General features: G+C 47.6%; 1 protein-coding gene across 1 annotated transcript in view; it reads left to right on the top strand.

Annotated features, from left to right (window-relative positions):
* The window catches only part of TNKS (tankyrase), a 280,881-nt gene extending 262,697 nt beyond the window's left edge, over window positions 1–18,184 (top strand). Inside the window, exons 25-27 of the mRNA XM_077814807.1 lie at window positions 4,210–4,396; window positions 5,262–5,418; window positions 14,027–18,184. Of these exons, the coding sequence (XP_077670933.1) occupies window positions 4,210–4,396; window positions 5,262–5,418; window positions 14,027–14,113 (431 nt within the window). The 3' untranslated portion in view covers window positions 14,114–18,184. The remainder of the gene's footprint in view (window positions 1–4,209; window positions 4,397–5,261; window positions 5,419–14,026) is intronic.
* The last annotated feature ends 242 nt before the right edge of the window (window positions 18,185–18,426 follow it).

Below are 18,426 nucleotides of genomic sequence, written 5' to 3'. Positions count from 1 at the left end.
TTCCCATCATAAGCTCCTGGACATTTTGCACACCTCAGCTTCTACACAAGTAGACATCCCTGTCAATGAAGCTTTACTGGAATCTGCTAAGATCATCTGCGACTGCACCATCTACTTGCAAGCATGCAGATAAGAAATACTGTGTCGCAGCTAGGGATTTTGAGTTTTTATTCTCCCACTCTGCATCAAACTCCCTGGTAGTGTAGGCGGATAATGAATGCAGTGGGCAGCACAATACAAAATCTACCCCTTGCAACAAGAACAAGAAGAGACTTGACCTGTTTGGTTATAAGACTTACTCCTTAGCCATGTTGCAGTTTTGAGTAGTGACTCGTCAGGCCCTTATGTCAAAATACGACTATTGGAACTACAATACATTTAAAACCTTTATTGAACATCTACCAGAGGAGCATGAGGAGCAGTTTAAAGCTATTATACAGGAAGATCAGCTTTTGGTAAAAATATCCTTTCAGGCTCCTTGGATGCAGCTGGTACTGCAGCCAGGTCCATCCCCACTGTGATCATAATACAGTGAGCATCTTGGCTGTCAGGCTTTCCTAGGGAGATGCAGAATAATGCTGAAGATCTCCTTTGTGACAGCCGTTAATTGTTTTTCAAGTCTACACATGACTCCATTCACACCTTGAATGACCGAAGGCCAAGCACAGATCCTTTCGGATCTATACACCAACATATAAAAGAAAGTTTAGCAAGTCACAGTCAGCACAGAGATCTTGCTCAGCCCATTTTTCCACCTTCCATAGGCCACCCAAGCCAGGAGGGCCAGGAGGCCTAAATATTCAAAAAGGTAGCCAGTGGTTGCCACAGTTTCTTCATCCCAGCCATCCACGTAGTCCAAGCACCAGTTTTGTTGGCTTTGTCAAAAGTCTAACTCTTGCCCACTTGACAAGGACTCACTGTTGCACCATCCTATCCTCCTTCTCCCCTTTAAATACTTCCTCTCCAAGTTTCAGCCTGCTGGGAGACCATAACATCCAACAGATGGATGTTGGAGGCCATTACATCTGGTTATACTAATCATTTCACCTCCATCCCCCTGTCCCTCCCTTCCCCTATCCCTTTTCAAAAACCCATCTCATGGGCAATTGCTGAGACAGGAAATGGCCTCGCTGCTATGCTTAGGGGCCATGGAACGAGTTCCAGTTCAGCTTAGGGGAAAGAGGTGCTACTTCAAGTACTTTCTGGTCCCCAAAAAGAATGGGGATGGAGGTCAGTATTCCATCTCAGATGCACGAACAACTGTGTGAAACAGCAGAAATTCAGGGTGGCGACCCTTGCAGCTGTAGTTTCCTCCCTCGATTCCAGGAATTGGTTTGTGACTCTCAACTTTCAAGCAGGGCTTTGGAGCGGAGCCCAGAGCTGGAGTGCAGAGCAGCTCCGGAGCAGTGCAGCTGCAGGTTTTTGCCTGGAGCTGGAGCGGACCTGGAGCACAGTTCCAAAGCTCTGCTTTCAAGACATGTATTTTCATGTGGCAATTCATCCCGCTCACAAGAGATTTCTTCACGTCATCATCGAACGTGACCACTATTGGCACCACGTGCTCCCTTTCAGCCTTTCCTCTGCCCCAAGGGTATTCTCCTAGATCCTCGTGGTCATAGATCCCCACCTTCATCACCTGATGATAATGGTCTTCTCTTTCTTGACAATTTGTTGATCAGGGCTGATCTTATCAAGGGATATTGTCAGCAGTACAAGCGGTGAGGTCAGTATTCCACATTTTGGGCCTTCGACTCATTCTCAAAAAGTCAGTTTTGACACCAGTACAGCAGATAGACGTCAGAGGAGCTTCTCTAGTTGTGTTAACAGCCAGGGCTTACCGTCCTATGAACAGATTTCTCACCCTGCAGAATCTCATCTCAAGGATTATGCGCAGTTCTCATATTCCAGTAAAAAATTGTCTTCAACTGCTAGGGCACATGGCAGTTTGCATCTTTGTATCTCAGTGTGCCAGATTATATTTTCAGTGCATCCAGGAATGGGTCGGACAGTCTATGTGCCAAACAAGCAGAGTCTGGACAAGCCCTGTTCCCCAGTAGGTTCTGCAGTCATTCAGCTGGTGAAAGGATACTCATTGCTCTCAACTCTAGAAGATTGATGTGAAGAAACTGCTCTCGAGATGACTATTTGCCCTGGTTTTTTTTTGCGACCCCCAAATGTGCCCCCCTAGCCCAAGAGTGGTGTGTCTGATGTAATGATGATGGTGGGAGGATCTTGAACAAACGGGACTCCTGAACGCTCCTTCAAACCATTAGCTACATGTTTGCTTGTTCACCTTTCTTCAAAGACAGTCTTCTTGGTGTCCATCACTTCTGTCCAGAGGGTCCAAGAGCTGGGGAATTTAATGGCGGATCCCCCTTTATAGAGTTTTTCAAAGAATCATTATAGCCACATCCAAACAAAGATGGTGTCTATGGTGTCTTCTGAATTTCATATAAACCAGACCATTCATCTCAGTTTTTTTTCCCAAAATCAAATCAGACTCAGTAGGAATCTGCCTTCCATAGGTTAGATGTCAGAAGCCTAAGGACATCAGCTTTTCGTCTGGATAGAACCAAACCTTTCCAGAAGATCCCTAGACTGTTTGTTTCAGTTGCAGACAGATCCAAGGGATCCACAATTTCCAACCAGACGGTCTCAAGATGGATCTTTGGGTGTGTTATTTCATGTTATGACCCTGCTCGCATTCACCCTCGTTCCAGAGGGTTAGCCCGCTGTACAAGATCACAGACTACTTCTATGACATTATTTTAGAATGTTCCAGTTGTTGAGATTTGCAGACCTTCGACCTGGACTTCAGTACATACTTTCTCCAACAATTATGCTGTGGTTCATGCCACTAGATCGGATGCTGCGGTTGGCAGTGCAGTTCTGTCCTGAGTACTAGATTCTGTTTCAGAGCTCCCTCCTCTCTGTGGGACTAGTGCTTGGCAGTCACCTGAAGTGGAGCAGCCATGAGGAAGGAGCAGTTATCTTGTGCAGTAACTGGAGTTCATTGAGATGTGCACTCCTACCCAGCCTCCTTCCTCTCTGCTTTGGAGTTTTGGGGAGGGATGGTGTCCCTAGCCTCTGGTTGCCAGAAGCTGGGAATGAGCAACAGGGGTGAATCACTTGATTACCTGTCTGTTCATTCCCTCTGGGGCACCTGGCATTGGCCACTGTCAGAAGACAGGATACTGGGCTAGATGGACCTTTGGTCTGACCCAGTATGTCAGTTCTTATGTTCTCTTGTTGGACTTTGTGGTAGAGAAGGAACTGAGGGCAGAACAGGGCACAAGGATGGGTAAGGCACATGCATGGGCTGAACAAGCACTGCTACCAAAAATATCCAATCAAAGGCACAAGGGTGCGTGCACACCTGAAGTGGAGTCCCCATAGGGACACACATCTTGAAGAACTCCAGTTGTTGCACAGGGTGAGTAACCTCGCTTTTATGTTTCAGACCTGCTATTTCTTTGTTAAACCATATTCAGTGCAAGCCACTTTGCTGGACCTATTGGCAGCCCTTAGGAAGGACATTTAGTTGGGGATTGGTCCTGCTTTGAGCAGGGATTTGGACTAGATGACCTTCTGAGGTCCCTTCCAACCCTGATCTTCTATGATTCTATGACATTGCATTGCCATGAGAGAGGCAGGATGTCAGAGAAAGGAGGGGAGCTGCACCATGCCAGGGTAGGTTAGGGAGCCAGAGAGGACGGAAAGAACAAGGAGGACATCAAAAGACTCTGGAGAACTGCTCAGAAATGCTTGCAAACTACAGCCTCCTGAATAGCTTAAGCAAATTGCACAAGCCCCAGTAAAAGTCGGTTTCGTGTAGCAAAACGTTGTCAGGATAATCAGACAAAAGCTGCCTGTCTTAGGTGGAATTAACTGCTGAAGAATGATTACAGTTGACAAGATAAATTGCACTGAAATTTGAGTGGGGGGGAAAAGGCATGTAATGAGATTTAGTAAATGAATAACAAATATCATGAGTCATATGTAGGATTCTGGTACATAATGATAAATCCCATCCCCTACAGTATTTTATCAGGTATAGCTTCCCCTTGAGTTGACTGAATTCATTTTCAAACATTTAATTTACATATTACACATAAACAAGTACCTCTTATCAGTAAAAGTCTACAGTAAGTCTGAGCTCCAACCTGCACAAAAGCTAACACCCCCCCCCCATGTGTCTTTCTGTTCTAGGGTCTCCGTTTATTAATGCCATTATTCACAAAGGATTTGATGAAAGACATGCGTACATTGGAGGGATGTTTGGAGCTGGAATTTACTTCGCAGAGAACTCCTCGAAAAGTAACCAGTATGTGTATGGAATTGGGGGAGGGACTGGCTGCCCAACACACAAAGACAGATCCTGTTACATTTGTCACAGGTAAGTTTCCAATGGATTTGCCCACAGGGAAAACACACGATTTCTGTCTCCTTTATGCTTTTTAGCTCTGGCACAGGATGTGCTTCAGAGAAAGACTAGCCACTTGGGCTTGGACATGGCATGAAAATTCAGTTTTTACAGTTTGTCAGGGCTGAACAGAAAGGGTCCCAGCAAGCCCCAGAAGGGGTTTGAAAATTACATATAGACATTGAGTTTACAGGGAGTATAAATAAAAGAGAATGGTGGCTTATGAATAAGGCTTGAAATATCAGGGTTGAAACTGAGTGGATCATGGTAAATAATAGTGATTGGATGCCAAGCAATCTTTACAGCTGCTTGTGCCTCCATGTAGTGGCTTCTGCTGGCAGAACAAACCTGGGATGCCAAGAACTGGATTTATTGCAGCTTGACCAAAGAGCAGGGTTTTTGTAGCGAGCAAATATTCATGGATTTTGTGTGTGTCATTTATTCAAGGCCTTGATTGTCAACGAAGTATATCAACAAGCTCTACAGTGGTTCATAGGCGAGTGGCCTTGGCCTCTCTCCCTCTCTGAACCAGTCATTGGGTAATAAGAATTTGAGCTGCCTGCAACAAAACAGTTTAAAATAAATTATAAAGTAGATCACCACAGCCTGCATTTTACCAGATGTGTGTCCACATGCACCGTTTTTTATGAAGGTTTTTCTTTCATTCATGGTTTTCATTTTTAAAAATGTATTCTTAATTTCCTTATTTGAAGGCTCAGGGAAATGCATTTTGATTACTTAAACAAGTTCCTAAATATTGAAGTCGTTCTTAAGGTTGACAGTAGTCGTCTGCTCCCAGTAAGATTTGATCCATGTGTTGTGTTCGTTTCTCTCTTAGACAAATGCTTTTCTGTAGAGTCACTCTTGGAAAATCCTTTCTGCAGTTCAGTACAATGAAAATGGCTCATGCCCCTCCAGGACATCATTCTGTAATTGGCAGGCCAAGCGTGAATGGACTTGCATATGCTGAATATGTTATCTACAGAGGAGAGCAGGTATGTGGATTATAAATTGGGCCTTTCATTTTCAGTTCTTATTTTATTTAACTTTGCATGCGAATTTATCAGTGTTTATTACCACAACAAAAAAAACATGTGAAAATCAGTGCAAAACACTATTATTAATTTTTCTGGGTAAATATCAGGGTTTATTTTGGTGACCTGAAAGACAGGAAAAAAGTATTCAGTAGATTAATGCTTTGAATTCCACTCATCAGTGTGTTTTGCTGCAGAACTAAAACAGAACTCAAAACCCAAGGCCACCTCTGAGTTTAAGAAAACAATATATCTCTAATCCCCACATAAAACTTCATTTGAATAAACAGTTTATTGTTGTAGACTTAGAACTATTAGCCTATAAATATTTACATTTAAGAATTGGGCCGCACCATTTGCAGCGCATACACTCAACTTCATCCTTTTCTCCTGTTTTTGTTTTTTTTAAATTTTTGAATAATTCCTTATGTTCTGAAACGTGTTTTGAGACAGATTTTTGTTCTCTTTCCATTTTAGTGTGTTAAATCTTTAAACTGTTATCTGCTAGTCCCTTGAAATGTGTACGTGGTGGGCATGAGATTCATCAGTACGTTCAGATGTGCACGCACTTCAGAGTTTGCATGCTGCCTGTTTGTTGTGTGTATCTTCTAGACTAATAATACACAGCCTTCCGTCAACAGGCAGCTTTGCACGTACACCCAGACTAATGTATTATCATACAATATATTGCATGAGATATGTGTTATTTTCCTAATAAAGCAAGTTATTGTTTATATAGTTAAATGATACAAAAGTAGGGTGAAAATCAGAAAAAAATGAATCATCGTTCTTGTGAAACCTGGGAATTTTTCAGTAAAAATCAGTTTAAACTGAAAGCAAAGGGGCTTAATTATAAAGTATCAGAATAATGGAATGTGCAAAATTTGTAGTCAGTGTGGCCATGTCATATACTAAGTATTGTGTGCTTGTCTGATAACCATCCAAATAATGTTCCCAAATTATGTACCAGTCAGGGCTCTACAAGTCATTTGAATACATAGTGGTGGCCAGATCCCCAGCTGGTGTAAATCAGCATAGCTTCCGTTGACTTCAGTGGTGCTACACAGTTCTACGCAGATGAGAATCTGGCCTTTGTGTATATATAATCTGGTAGCACTGATTCTCCATGGCCTTGGCTCTGCTGCAGCGAAGGCAGACTAATTTCAAAGACTTTTCTGGTAGTTAGTGGGCAGAGCTGTGTCTTATTCCATAGACGCCAGTTAGTAGTTACGGTGATTGTTGCTGCAAAGTGTACGATTGCCATGCAAAAAGGGAGTTGGGTGATTCCTTATGTGGCCAAACTTAGTCTTACTTTTGTACCAGCATAAGTAGTACTGAAGACTTGTTTTGAATAAAACCAGTTCAGATAAGACATTTGCCCTGGGAATGCAACTTTCCATTGACGTGCCCTGTTTACTGTGAGCACCTGCAGGAAGGTTGTTCCCGCAGTCCACGGCTCAGAGGAAGCAGTGAAGCTCCAGAATGCTGTGCCCTGGAGCAACACAGCCAGCGCAGTGCTGTGCCGCAGGGACCTGCCGTGGGGGACTATGTGCTCAATGCCCATTCAGTAGTTACCTTATTCTTACAATGTTTGCAGGTCACGAAACAGATCACCAGCTGGCACTTAGTTAGGGCCGCTGACCAGTCCAGTACTACTTCTGTATTCTGTTACGCTCTTGGGGGAGGTGCAGACAGGAACTTACCCATGGTGTTAACTCAGGAATAAAAAAACTGTCTAAGTTTGGCTGTTGGGTCCATTCATTAATGCCCACATGGAGCAAACATCTTTTTATTCAGACTTGTTGCCTCATTTCAGGAGAGTCTTGAAGGTTTAAAGTCTGGAACCATATGTGCATTAGTGCTCAGCTCCCACTGTTCTTCGAGTGATTGCTCATGTGTAGTCCACTATAGGTGTTCGTGCTCACCACTTGCACCAGTGTCGGAAGCTTTTCCCCAAGCAGTACCTGTAGGGGAGCGCCCCTAGCGACTCCTGGAGTGGCGCCTCCATCGTGCTGTATAAGGGGCGCTGCACGCTCCCCTCCACCCTCAGTTCCTTCTTACCACCAGTGAAGTTGCTTTGGAACTGCTCTGCTCCAGCTCTGCTGCAGCTCATCCCCAGGACTCTTGTTCGTTCAGTGTTGGTACCTGCAATTAGTAGTTGATTAGTTTAGTTTAGTTTAGTTAGTGCGCCCGGGCCAGGGCATGCCCCAGGCCCCGGGTTTTAAGTTGTGTGACACTTGTAGGAGACCAATGCCAGTGAGTGATCCACAGGCAGACTGTTTATCTGTTTGGGTGAAACCCATCTCCACGATCGCTGCAAGATTTGCAAGTCATTTAAGCCTTGGACCAAGAAAGAAAGAGACATTAGGCTCCAGGCCATCCTGATGGAGTCAGTGTTGACCCCGACTCTGGCGTGCCGCTCCGAGTCGGCACCGGGTACCGCAGTGTCAGTACGCAGCGACCCACCGGCACCATCTACCAGTCGGCACGGCTCCCCATCCACGGGACATGCCAAGAAGGCTAAGAGGCCTTCTTTATCACGGCACTGGAGCAAGACTGGGGGAGAGACTAGACACATTCTGGGCAGTCCTGAGTCCCCATTGGCCTCCGACTCAGGTCAAGTGGAGTAGCCCAGCCCGTTCGGAGCAGGCTTCCCCGGATGTCCGGATGCCCTCAGGACATTATGTCCATGCCAGTACCTGGAGCACCATCAGTGTTGGCCACGCGTTCCAGAGGCAAGCCACGACTGGAATCTCCACAGTCTCCCCCGGCTCAGTACCGGTCTCGGTAGAGGGAATGTTCCTGACGCCATTCGCCGCTCAGCGACCATCCCGTGCATAGTCCACGTAGGTTGCCGTCAACCCCCACCAGGCTGTCTGGCTGGGTTCCGTCTGACAGAGACTCCTGGCACCGCTCCACCTCGAGAAGTGGATACCGACGGGACCGAGACAGACGACGCCAAAGGTCCTCGTCTCAACAGGACTACCGTAGCCAGTTGAGACACGAATGTTGACGCTGTTCTCGTTCGTCATCTCACTTCAGGACCCCACCTTGGCACCGCTCCCATAGCCCCGGACGTCGATCGCCGGTGCCTCGCTGTCGCAGATCTGCCTGCCGGAGCCGATCACAGAGCAGCTGCTACCGGTGCTACCGTTCTTCCACGTCAGGGTCATGGTCTCGTGGTCAGCACCACTCCCGGCGTCGCCGCTCCTCCCGGTCCAGGGACAGCGACAGGTCATATGTCAGCCCGGCCTCCCTTGGTAGTCATCCATCGCTGGGTCAGGCCAGTCAGGCCGAACAGCCTGCTCCGCTGGTGCCACAGCAGGTGCAGTGGCAAGGGGCCCCGGGACTGGCGCAATGGTACCAGTGGGCACCATGGCCCCTAACGCAGCCCCCAGTGGGGGTTGGCTCGGTGGCCGGAGCTTCTGAACAGCCGGCGGCCTCCCTCTCCTGGCCTCCGAGGAAGGTGTCGGTGGGACGCACGTCTTCAGCACCGTGCCTGGAGAGCAACCAGGGGATGGATCCTCCGGTGCCAGTGGACACACAAAGCACCGCGCCTATCTCCTCGCCCTCCCCTGATGAGGCGATTACAGCCCTGCCTCCCTGCGTCCCACAGGAGGACTTTAAAGCCCACCAGGAACTATTGAAAAGGGTGGCATCAAACCTCAACCTCTAGGCAGAGGAGGTGGAGAAGCCCTCGGACTCCTTCTTTAACATCCTGTCTGCCTCGGTACCGGGCAGGGTGGCCTTGCCACTCCATGAAGGAGGGGCGAAAATTTCAAATGCCTTGTGGCAAACCCGGCCTCACTCGTCCCCATCTCTAAGAGAGTGGAATGCTAGTATTTTGTGCCCCTAACTCCCTGGTGGCTGAGTCAGTCAACCACAGGGAATGGCAGGGCCAACCAGCCCCTACTCCGAAAAATAAAGACTTGAGGAGGCTATATTCCTTTGGGAGAAAAATTTCTTCATCTTCAACCTTCCAGTTACAGGTGGCGAACCATCAGACTCTCCTGGGCCAGTACGAGTTCAATCTATGGGGCTCTCTGCCAAGTTCAAGGACTCCCTCCAGGAGTGCAACAGGAAGGAGTTCAAAGCTCTGGTGGAGGAGGGTACAGCAGTTGCCAGGGCAATCCTGCAGGCAGCGTCGGATATGACGGACATGGCCACGCAGTCCATGGCCTTCACAGTGTCCATGAGAAGGGCATCGTGGCTCCTGCTGTCCGGGCTGTCCAGCGAGGCGCAGAGCTCCCTGCAGGACCTCCCATTTGATGGCAAGGCTCTGTTTGCAGAAGGAACAGACATAAAACCGCATGGCCTGACGGACTCCCACACTACGCTTAAGACTCTCTTGACCTCTATGTTCCGGCTCCGGCTAGACCTGAGTTTAAGCCGCACCAGGCTCCCACCCAGGCCACCCACTCTAAATATGAGCCCCCCCCATAAAAAGTCACGGGACTATAAGAAATGGTTGCAGAGACAGTCTCGGTCTGCCCCCGAGCCTGGATCCTCCAAAGGCAAATAGGCAAGGCAGTGGCAGTTTTGACAGGACACCCAGGGGTGACCTACCAGTTCTCATCAGGGATCCACCCCCAGTAAAGCTTCCCTTCTCCAACTGGTTATGTGCTTTCCTCCTGGAGTGGTCGCAGCTGACCTTGGACCGATGGGTCCTCAGCACCATCTCTCGGGGCTACACCCTCCAGTTTACCTATACCCCGCCCAACCACCCTTCACCCCCATCCCTCCTGGGGGACCCCTTTCACGAGGCTCTGCTTGAGCAGGAGGTGGGGTGGCTCCTTGGTCTAGGAGCGGTGGAAGTGGTGCCAGCGGAGTTCAAATGCAAGTGGTACTACTCCCGCTACTTCCTTATCCCAAAGGCCAAAGGGAGGCTCAGGCCCATCCTGGACCTGCGAGGCCTGAACCAGTACATGGTGAAACTCAAGTTCTGCGTGGTCTCCCTGGCCTCCATCATCCTCTCCCTGGATCCCGGGAACTGGTATGCCACCCTCGATCTGCAGGACATGTACTTCCACATCCATATATTTGAGGGGCACAGACGCTTCCTCCGTTTCACGGTTGGGCAGGAACACTACCAATTTACGGTCCTCCCGTCTGGCCTGTCCACTGCCCCCAGGGTATTTACAAAGTGTATGTCTGTGGTGGCAGCCTACCTCAGGAGCCGTGGGATCCAGTCTGGACTACTGGCTGGTCAAGGGGAGCTCCTGGTCGCAGGTATGGAACCATGTGGCTCTCCTCCTGTCCACATGTGCCACTCTGGGCCTGTTGGTAAATGACACCCGCATTAGTCCCAGTACAATGCATAGAGTTCATTGGGGTGGTCCTGGACGCCACATCAGCCAGAGTCTCCCTCCCACAGGACAGGTTCGAGACCCTGAAAGTGCTCATTGCCTCGGTCACAAGGTTCCCAGTGACAACTCTTGGGTCACACGTCGGCGTGCACATATGTGGTTTGTCACACCAGACTCAGGATGAGGCCCCTTCAGCTCTGGTTGGCCTCAGTGTTCTCCCAAGCCAGAGACAGGATGGACAAGGTCCTCACTGTGCCCGAACTGGTGATCGCCTCCAAATGATGGTGGTCCTCCCCGGGGAACATGCTCCACGGGGTCCCATTCAGAGGTGGGCCTCATCTCTGGAACTGGTGTCCGATGGGGAGCCCATGAGAGAGACGTTCAGACCCAATGTCTGTGGTCTGTGCAGGACCTGGTCAAGGAGCTCAGGGCAGTCCAGCTGGCATGCATGGCCTTCCGCTCATACCCGGAGGGCAGGGTGGTCAGGGTCCTCACGGACAACATGGCCTCGATGTTTTACATCAACAGGCAAGGTGGGGCCCGTTCCTCTGCCCGGAAGCCCGCCAGCTGTGGGACTTCTGTACGGCCCACGACATTTGCCTACAGGCCTACCACCTACCAGGTGCCCGGAACTCACGGGCAGATAGCTTGTGCAGGGACTTCTCCTCTCAGCACAAGTGGTTTCTTCACCCAGAGGTGGTGCACAGACTTTTCCAAGAGTGGGGAACTCCCCAGGTGGACCTGTTCACGACTTGACAGAACCATTGCTGTCCCCGGTTCTGCTCCGGGGGTGACTGAGATGGGGTGCTATCTCCAATGCCTTCCTCCTGTCCTGGTCAGGCCAATTTCTTCATGATTGCCCTGTCGTGGCCCAGGCAGCATTGGTAAGGGACCCTCATGAGCCTGGCGGCCGCCCCACCATGACTATTACCGTCCCGCCCGAACCTGCTCTCCCAGGACCAGGGCCGCCTCCTCCACCCCAACCTAGCGGCACTGCACCTCGTGGCATGGCTGCTCAGTGATTAGGCCGGGAGGAAAGGACATACTTGGAAGGGGTCCAGCGCATCCTCTTGGAAAGCAGGCGACCCTCCACACGCCGAGCCTACTTGGCAAAATGGTCTCGGTTTTCCCGATGGGTGGGTGAGCGGGGCGTTCCCCCCGTGGCTGCCCCGATCCACCTCATTTTGGACTACCTCCTTCACCTTAGAGCCCAGGGCCTGGTACCCTCATCCGTCAAGGTGCACTTGGCAGCCATATCAGCCTTCCATCCGGCGGTGCAGGGGCACACAGTATTCTCCCATGCCATGACTGGCCAATTCCTTAAGGGGTTGGATTGTCTCTTCCTGTACACTAGGCCCCCGTCCCGCAGTGGGACCTGAACTTGGTGCTGGCCCAGCTGACGGGCCACCCGTTTGAGCCACTAGCTACGTGCTCCTGGTTGCACCTCTCGTGGAAAGTAGCCATCCTGGTAGCGATCAGCTAGGTGGGTCTCGGAACTCAGGGCCCCGACCTCCGAGCCCCCCGTACACGGTGTTCCATAAGGATATGGTCCAGCTCTGCCCACACCCCTCGTTCTTCCCAAAGGTGGTCTCCTCCTACCACATGGGTCAGGACATTTTCCTGCCGGTCCTCTGCCCCAAGCCCAGTACGTCCAATGAGGAGCGCTGTCTCCACACGCTAGATGTGAAACGGGCTCTGGCTTTTTACCTGGAGCAGACTAAGCTGTTCAGGAAGACTTCGCAGCTGTTCATCGCCTCGGCCAAGCGCATGAAAGGTCGGCCGATCTCCAATCAGCGGCTCTCCAACTGGATCACCTCGTGCATCCATACCTATTATGAACTGGCGGGAATCCCTCCGCCACCAATTGTGAGGGCACACTCGACTAGGACGCAGGCCTCATTGGCTACCTTTTTAGCCCATGTCCCCATTCAGGACATTTGCAGGGCTGCCACATGGTCTTCAGTTCACATGTTCACCTCGCATTATGCGATCGTCTTCCAGACCAGGGAAGATGCCGGGTTCGGCAGGACCGGACTCCGTCCCGAGAGTTTGTGAACTCCTATCCACCTCCAACAGATATAGCTTGGAATCACCTATTATGGAATACACATGAGCAATCACTCGAAGAAAAAAAGACAGTTACCTTCCACATCCCGCCCTCCTTCCCCTCTGTCGGAGTTGTCTGGCAAGAAGTAACTGAGGGTGGGGGGAGCGCTCAGCTCCCCTTATACCGCAGCATGGAGGTGCCACTCCGGAGGTTGCTAGGGGCGCTCCCCTACGGGTAATGCTAGGGGGAAAACTTCCAGCACCGGTGCACATGGGGAGCACACACACTACTGTGGAATGGACATGAGCAGCACATCTCGAAGAACACCAGTTATGGAAAAGGTAACTGTCTTTTCTCAGTGCTGAACACTGGAAAATCTGGCTCTTAATATGAGCTCTTTCTGCTGTGACCCCACTGGCATAGACATCTAGTTCTCCTGCTGCTTTCCTCTCTGCTCTCCTTCTTTGGTAGCTGTGCTCAAGAATTCTGGTGCCGTGAATAACAGGGGGAGGTAAGGGAGCAGTTATATAGTCTTTCCTACTGAGGAATCTCGTTGATCTCTACAGATATCAAGAGAAAGCTAAAAAGCAAAGAGGGAGAGCCGATGGGAGGAGGAGGATGTTTATACTGAAACATCAGTGTTACAGTAACAGACATGTAATAGCCTCCATGGTCTAAAGCCCTTTTGTAAGGGACTGGGCACAAGCAGTCTGGCTGGACTGGGGTCTCACATCAGGAATGGTAGTTGCTGAGCAGGAGTCGGAGGAATCACAAGAGCCAGATTCAGTGACCTAGAGTCGGGATCAGAGGCAGGCTGTGATTGGAGATGGGAGGTCAAGCGACAAGGTGAAGTCTGGAGGTCACAGCAGGCCAAAGTTTTTGTGGTTGCCCAGACAACTTCCTGTGACAACCCTGGGGTTTAATAGGGCACTTGGCCAATCAGAGGGCCACAGGGTACTATCACTCTGGCTCCCTTGGGTGCTGCTTCCTGCTGCAGCTACCCTCCACAGTGCTTCCTGGCTGTAGCTTTCCATAGCCTCCTGGTGGCTCTGTGGGGAATGTTAGCCATCCCAGGTTCTGCAGACCCAGGTTCTAGTCCATGGACCCTTACATCTTTGTGATACTTTAGCAATGCAAAATATATGAAGGCTGAAATTGTAACTTACTGTCCATATCCTTCAGAAAAGCAATGGTTTGTTCCTCTGCTTATTTTCAGGCTTACCCAGAATATCTCATTACATACCAGATCATGAAACCAGAAGCTCCCTCACAGACTGCAACAGCAGCAGAGCAGAAGACCTAGTAAATGTCGAGTGGTGAAGCAAAATATGATTTAAATCTTGGACTGGATGACATTTTGTTTCAGAAAATCAATATCCTATAAAATTCATGACAACCTGGAAATAAGCTGTATGTCTTTTATAAAGCATTGCTATATTGACAAGTGTAATATGAGTAACTGATACATACTCAACTCCTACTGTTCCTTTTGAGGAAATGTTTACAAGGGACTGCCTTTTTACAACATATCTCAGGCTCATTCTCACCGCAGTTACCAAGTGTAAAACAACATTGCATTGATCTAGACTTTGGGAACATTATGCTACAAACAGAAAACATTACCAGTACAACTCCATATGTTAAAATTTCACAGACTACTGTTCTCGTTATTTTTATTTACAGATAAATTGCATTAAACCCAGAATTTCTTTTCAGCACACAAAATTCAACTTATTGTTTAGAGAGATATTAGTCAACTATTTATTTTACTTCTTTTATATTCTGAAATTGAGCCAGAACCTTCTTAAAGATATTTTGCACAAAGTCAAGTTGGCTAAAATCATTAACAATGCAATATGAGTTTCTTATCCAAGAAGGGGCTAAGTCCAGTTCTTCAGCTTAGGGGTTTTTTGCACTTTTATGAGCAAACGTTGCTACAGGCATAACTTTAGGGTGGAAACAAATCAAGTTTCAATTTGCTGCTTTCTCTGTCAGTTTTCATGGGGAAGTATTAGTGAGCTTCGTGAACTTCATATAGCTGCCTCTTGTGCTAGGTAAAACTTCGTGAAGCAGGTCAGTGCCCTCTGCTGACTAAAAGATAAATATCACTTTATGACTGAAAGGTTAAAAAGACTGCTGAAGTACAATGCAGACTGTGAAATGTTCTCAAGTGACAGTGGCATATGATTCAAAAGAATCCACTTTGTGAGGGGATGAAAATTAGTGGGTAAAAAGCCAGAAGATTGTGTGCAGGAGTATAAAGTGCAGTTCCTTAAAGACACACCCAGAAACTGGCTAATTTAAAGCAACAAAAATGGATTACGTTATGTTGGGTTCAACATCACAATTGAAGCGCATGAGTGATGTACAGAAAAGATACAAACATTTATTTCCACCAGTGTATAATTGGTTTTAAACATCAATTAGTGGGGACTGAGTTTATATGAGAACAAAGCCAAGCTTTGTCCTTTCTAATCATCTTCCTACAATGTTCTGTTTTTATTTTGTCTGGGTAGGGGAAGGTTACTTTCAAGCATTGCTTAGCATAATATAAAATGGTTTCAAATGTCCAATACAGAGGGTGTAAATTTAACAAAAACAAAATCTTGACTTCCTTTTGCCACTTTAACTTTAGGAAGATGGAGGAAGTTGAAAAGGAAACCATTTTAAGATTCTTTTTGAATAGGCTGCATCACCGAGAGGCAGTGTAGCATTTGTTGTGCAATGACATTGGAAAATGTATGGCTGAGAGAGCTATACTTTTACGAGTGCATAACAGCCAGTGATGTTAAATTGCTCATGTTACAATTCTTGCATTAATGCCTTTTACCTCCAGAAAGTATTGAAGTGACAGGTTAGTGTATTGCCTTTCGTTTACAAAATAAAAGAATTGTCTACTTGCACAAATCTGTGAATAAAGCAATCCAAAAAAAATCTGAACAGAGATTTTCAATATAAAAACAGAAGACATTCTGCAGAGAGATTCTTGTGGAGAACAAATGTTACCACTTGTAAAACTGGTAATTTGAGGCAGACTCGCTGAACTGCACACCATCTTTTGCAGTATACCTAGAGAAAAGGTTAGAAGCAGCAGTTCCAATAAACATCAAACTTTTCTTTGTTTTGCTTAAGTCTCCTGTGCCAGCACTGGACATACGGTTCTGAGTTTGGTTTTGTGACTCTAACATGCTTCGTCAGTCCAAACCAGAAGTAAGACCCAGCTGTCCCTTTTAATTAAATTTCATTGACTCAAGTTGGGTGTTTGTGTTTTGGCTATTTGTTTAATAGTGTTAGAATTCAAATGATAACAACTAGGCTTTGAAGTTTGTATTCATTTAGAGGGCTTTTTATTTTTACGTTGTTTAGTTAATCAAGGGTTGGGGATATGCCATCCGCAGTAGTTTCAGATAGCTGTGAAAATGCATATTACCGGCCATCTCTCATTAGACATAGTTTTAAATGGTAACACAATTGTGCATCTTAGTTGAGCGAAACAGTTAACATGGGTGTAGAAGTTCAAAGCTTCACAGCTTTAAAAAAAACCCTATGCCTGATTCTGTTGTTGTTTGTGGTTTCCAATGTACTAATTGAACTAATGGCTGCTCTAGGTTTCATCTGGAGCTCTGAACTTCTAGAAGACAAAAATGTGGTCCAATATCTTTTAACTGCCAGTGTTATGTATCTGATGTTCTGTGCAGAGTAAAGGTGCTGTGTGAGGAAATCATTTGCAGTGGTTTTTGTCTTGTAAATCACTTGATTTTGTAACGGTTCAGGGCTAAAAGTTGAAGAATGCACATGCCTAGTGCACCTGCTTTAAAAGTCATTCACGTATCACAGAAGCCTAATATGGTTCTCGCCAAAAGAATAAGTAGTGGATCTTCAGCTGTTGTACATTTTCAGAGCTCCGCTGACGGCACTTGACACCAGCTGAGGATCCATCCCCAAATGTCCAACCCTCTGGGCTTGTCTTCACTACTGGGGTAGGTCGACCTAAGTTATGCTCCTCTAGCTACATGAATAACATAGCTGGAGTCGATGTAGCTTAGGTCGACTTACCCCGGTGCCTTCACTGCGCTGTGTCGACGGGACACGCTCTCTGGTCGACTTCCCTTACTCTTCTCAGAGAGCTGGAGTGCCGGGGTCTACCGAAGCGTGCTCTGCTGTCGATTTAGGGGGTCTAGTGAAGACCCCCACTGCATCAGGTGCAGCGATGTTGATCCCCTCATAGTGAAGACCAGCCCTCAGAGTTGCTTTCCTGAGAGTAAAACAGCTTTCTGGTGGAGAGGCCGAACGCTGTGATGGGAAGGGGAAAGCCTTTTACAAAAGGCATTAGCCAAGCAACTCAATTTCATGTCTGTTAATTCTTTAAAACAGCACCCAGTGCCTGAGCCTCGAATGTAGCCCCAGCACCTGTGTCATTTACCTACTCACGTGGCCCGAACGATGAGAATCCTCATTGCTCCAAAAGGAGGGCTGCAAATGTCTCAATGTCAGTATGGTGGTCTCTGAGCAAACCCATTCGCAGCACACCCAGAACACTGCCTGTCTGAACTTCTGAAACCCAGTGGAAGCATGTGAGAAATTCAGAGTTCAGGGCACGTAACTGGGTTACCCAGATGAAGAAGAGCCTGAGCCTGGCCACCCCATCAGCTGAGGGTGCGCAGCTTCCATTAGTGGCAGTGGGGATGGTGCATGCTCAGCGGGCAGAAGAACCTGGCCCAAGATGTTCAGATTCTAGCAGACCTGTTTCTGGAATGTTCTCCACATTTACAGAGCCCGCTCGCCCGCTGCGTGAGCAAAATGGGAAAGGTCAGGCTTCAGGGCTGTCAACCTGTAGCATTAACCCTTTTGAGGCAATGCATTGTGAAACTTCTGGACCCTTTGTGACATGACCCTCAAAAATAGAACAACCACTTACAGTGAAAGTGCTGATTTTACTCTCCATTACTGCGGTGGTTTCAATGAGACAGATAAATTAGGTAACTAATGTACAATACCAAAATACAATACTGCAGTCCTGAGTGCTGTAAACAAATTCTATTAGGGTAAAACAAATAAGAGCACAATACCTTTCATTTTGATTTTTTGTGTCTGCTTATCTCTACATCCCAGCTCTATTGAAAACTATTACAAACGCTGCATATAATTTTCACCATTTTGGAACACAGTTGTTTTTGAATCTCAGAAACAAGAATGTCTTTCTAAACTCCTCCGGCCTGTTCACACCTCCTGTGACCAAATCCCCTTCCTACAGAGCAACACCACCACCGTGTGTGGCAGAAGCTCATTCATTGGTTTACTTATGGACTTGTACTTTTGTTGTTCAGTACTAGTTGGAATAAACCTAAAATTAAAATTCTGTGTTTAAAAAGAATCGTAAAGCTCTGTTTTCTGTCAACACTGGTGAGAGTGGAAGCAAATGCAGAAGAAACACTTGATGTCTGAAGATGAACCACTGCTGGAGAAAAGAATTCCCTCTCACTCCCAGTGCAAGGATCCTAAGAGTCTCTCTGCTGGAGATCGCAGGCAGGGAGAGTGTCTGCTTCCAATGGGAGTGTGAAGCCTTGTTGGATGCCAAAGCTTCATGCAACCATGTGGTCTGACAGATGCTGCAAG

Source organism: Eretmochelys imbricata, chromosome 4 (assembly GCF_965152235.1).
Source record: "Eretmochelys imbricata isolate rEreImb1 chromosome 4, rEreImb1.hap1, whole genome shotgun sequence".
In the NCBI taxonomy this organism is placed as follows: domain Eukaryota; kingdom Metazoa; phylum Chordata; order Testudines; family Cheloniidae; genus Eretmochelys; species Eretmochelys imbricata.
Note: the sequence above shows the minus strand (reverse complement) of the source record. Positions and strands in the feature narration are given on the sequence as shown.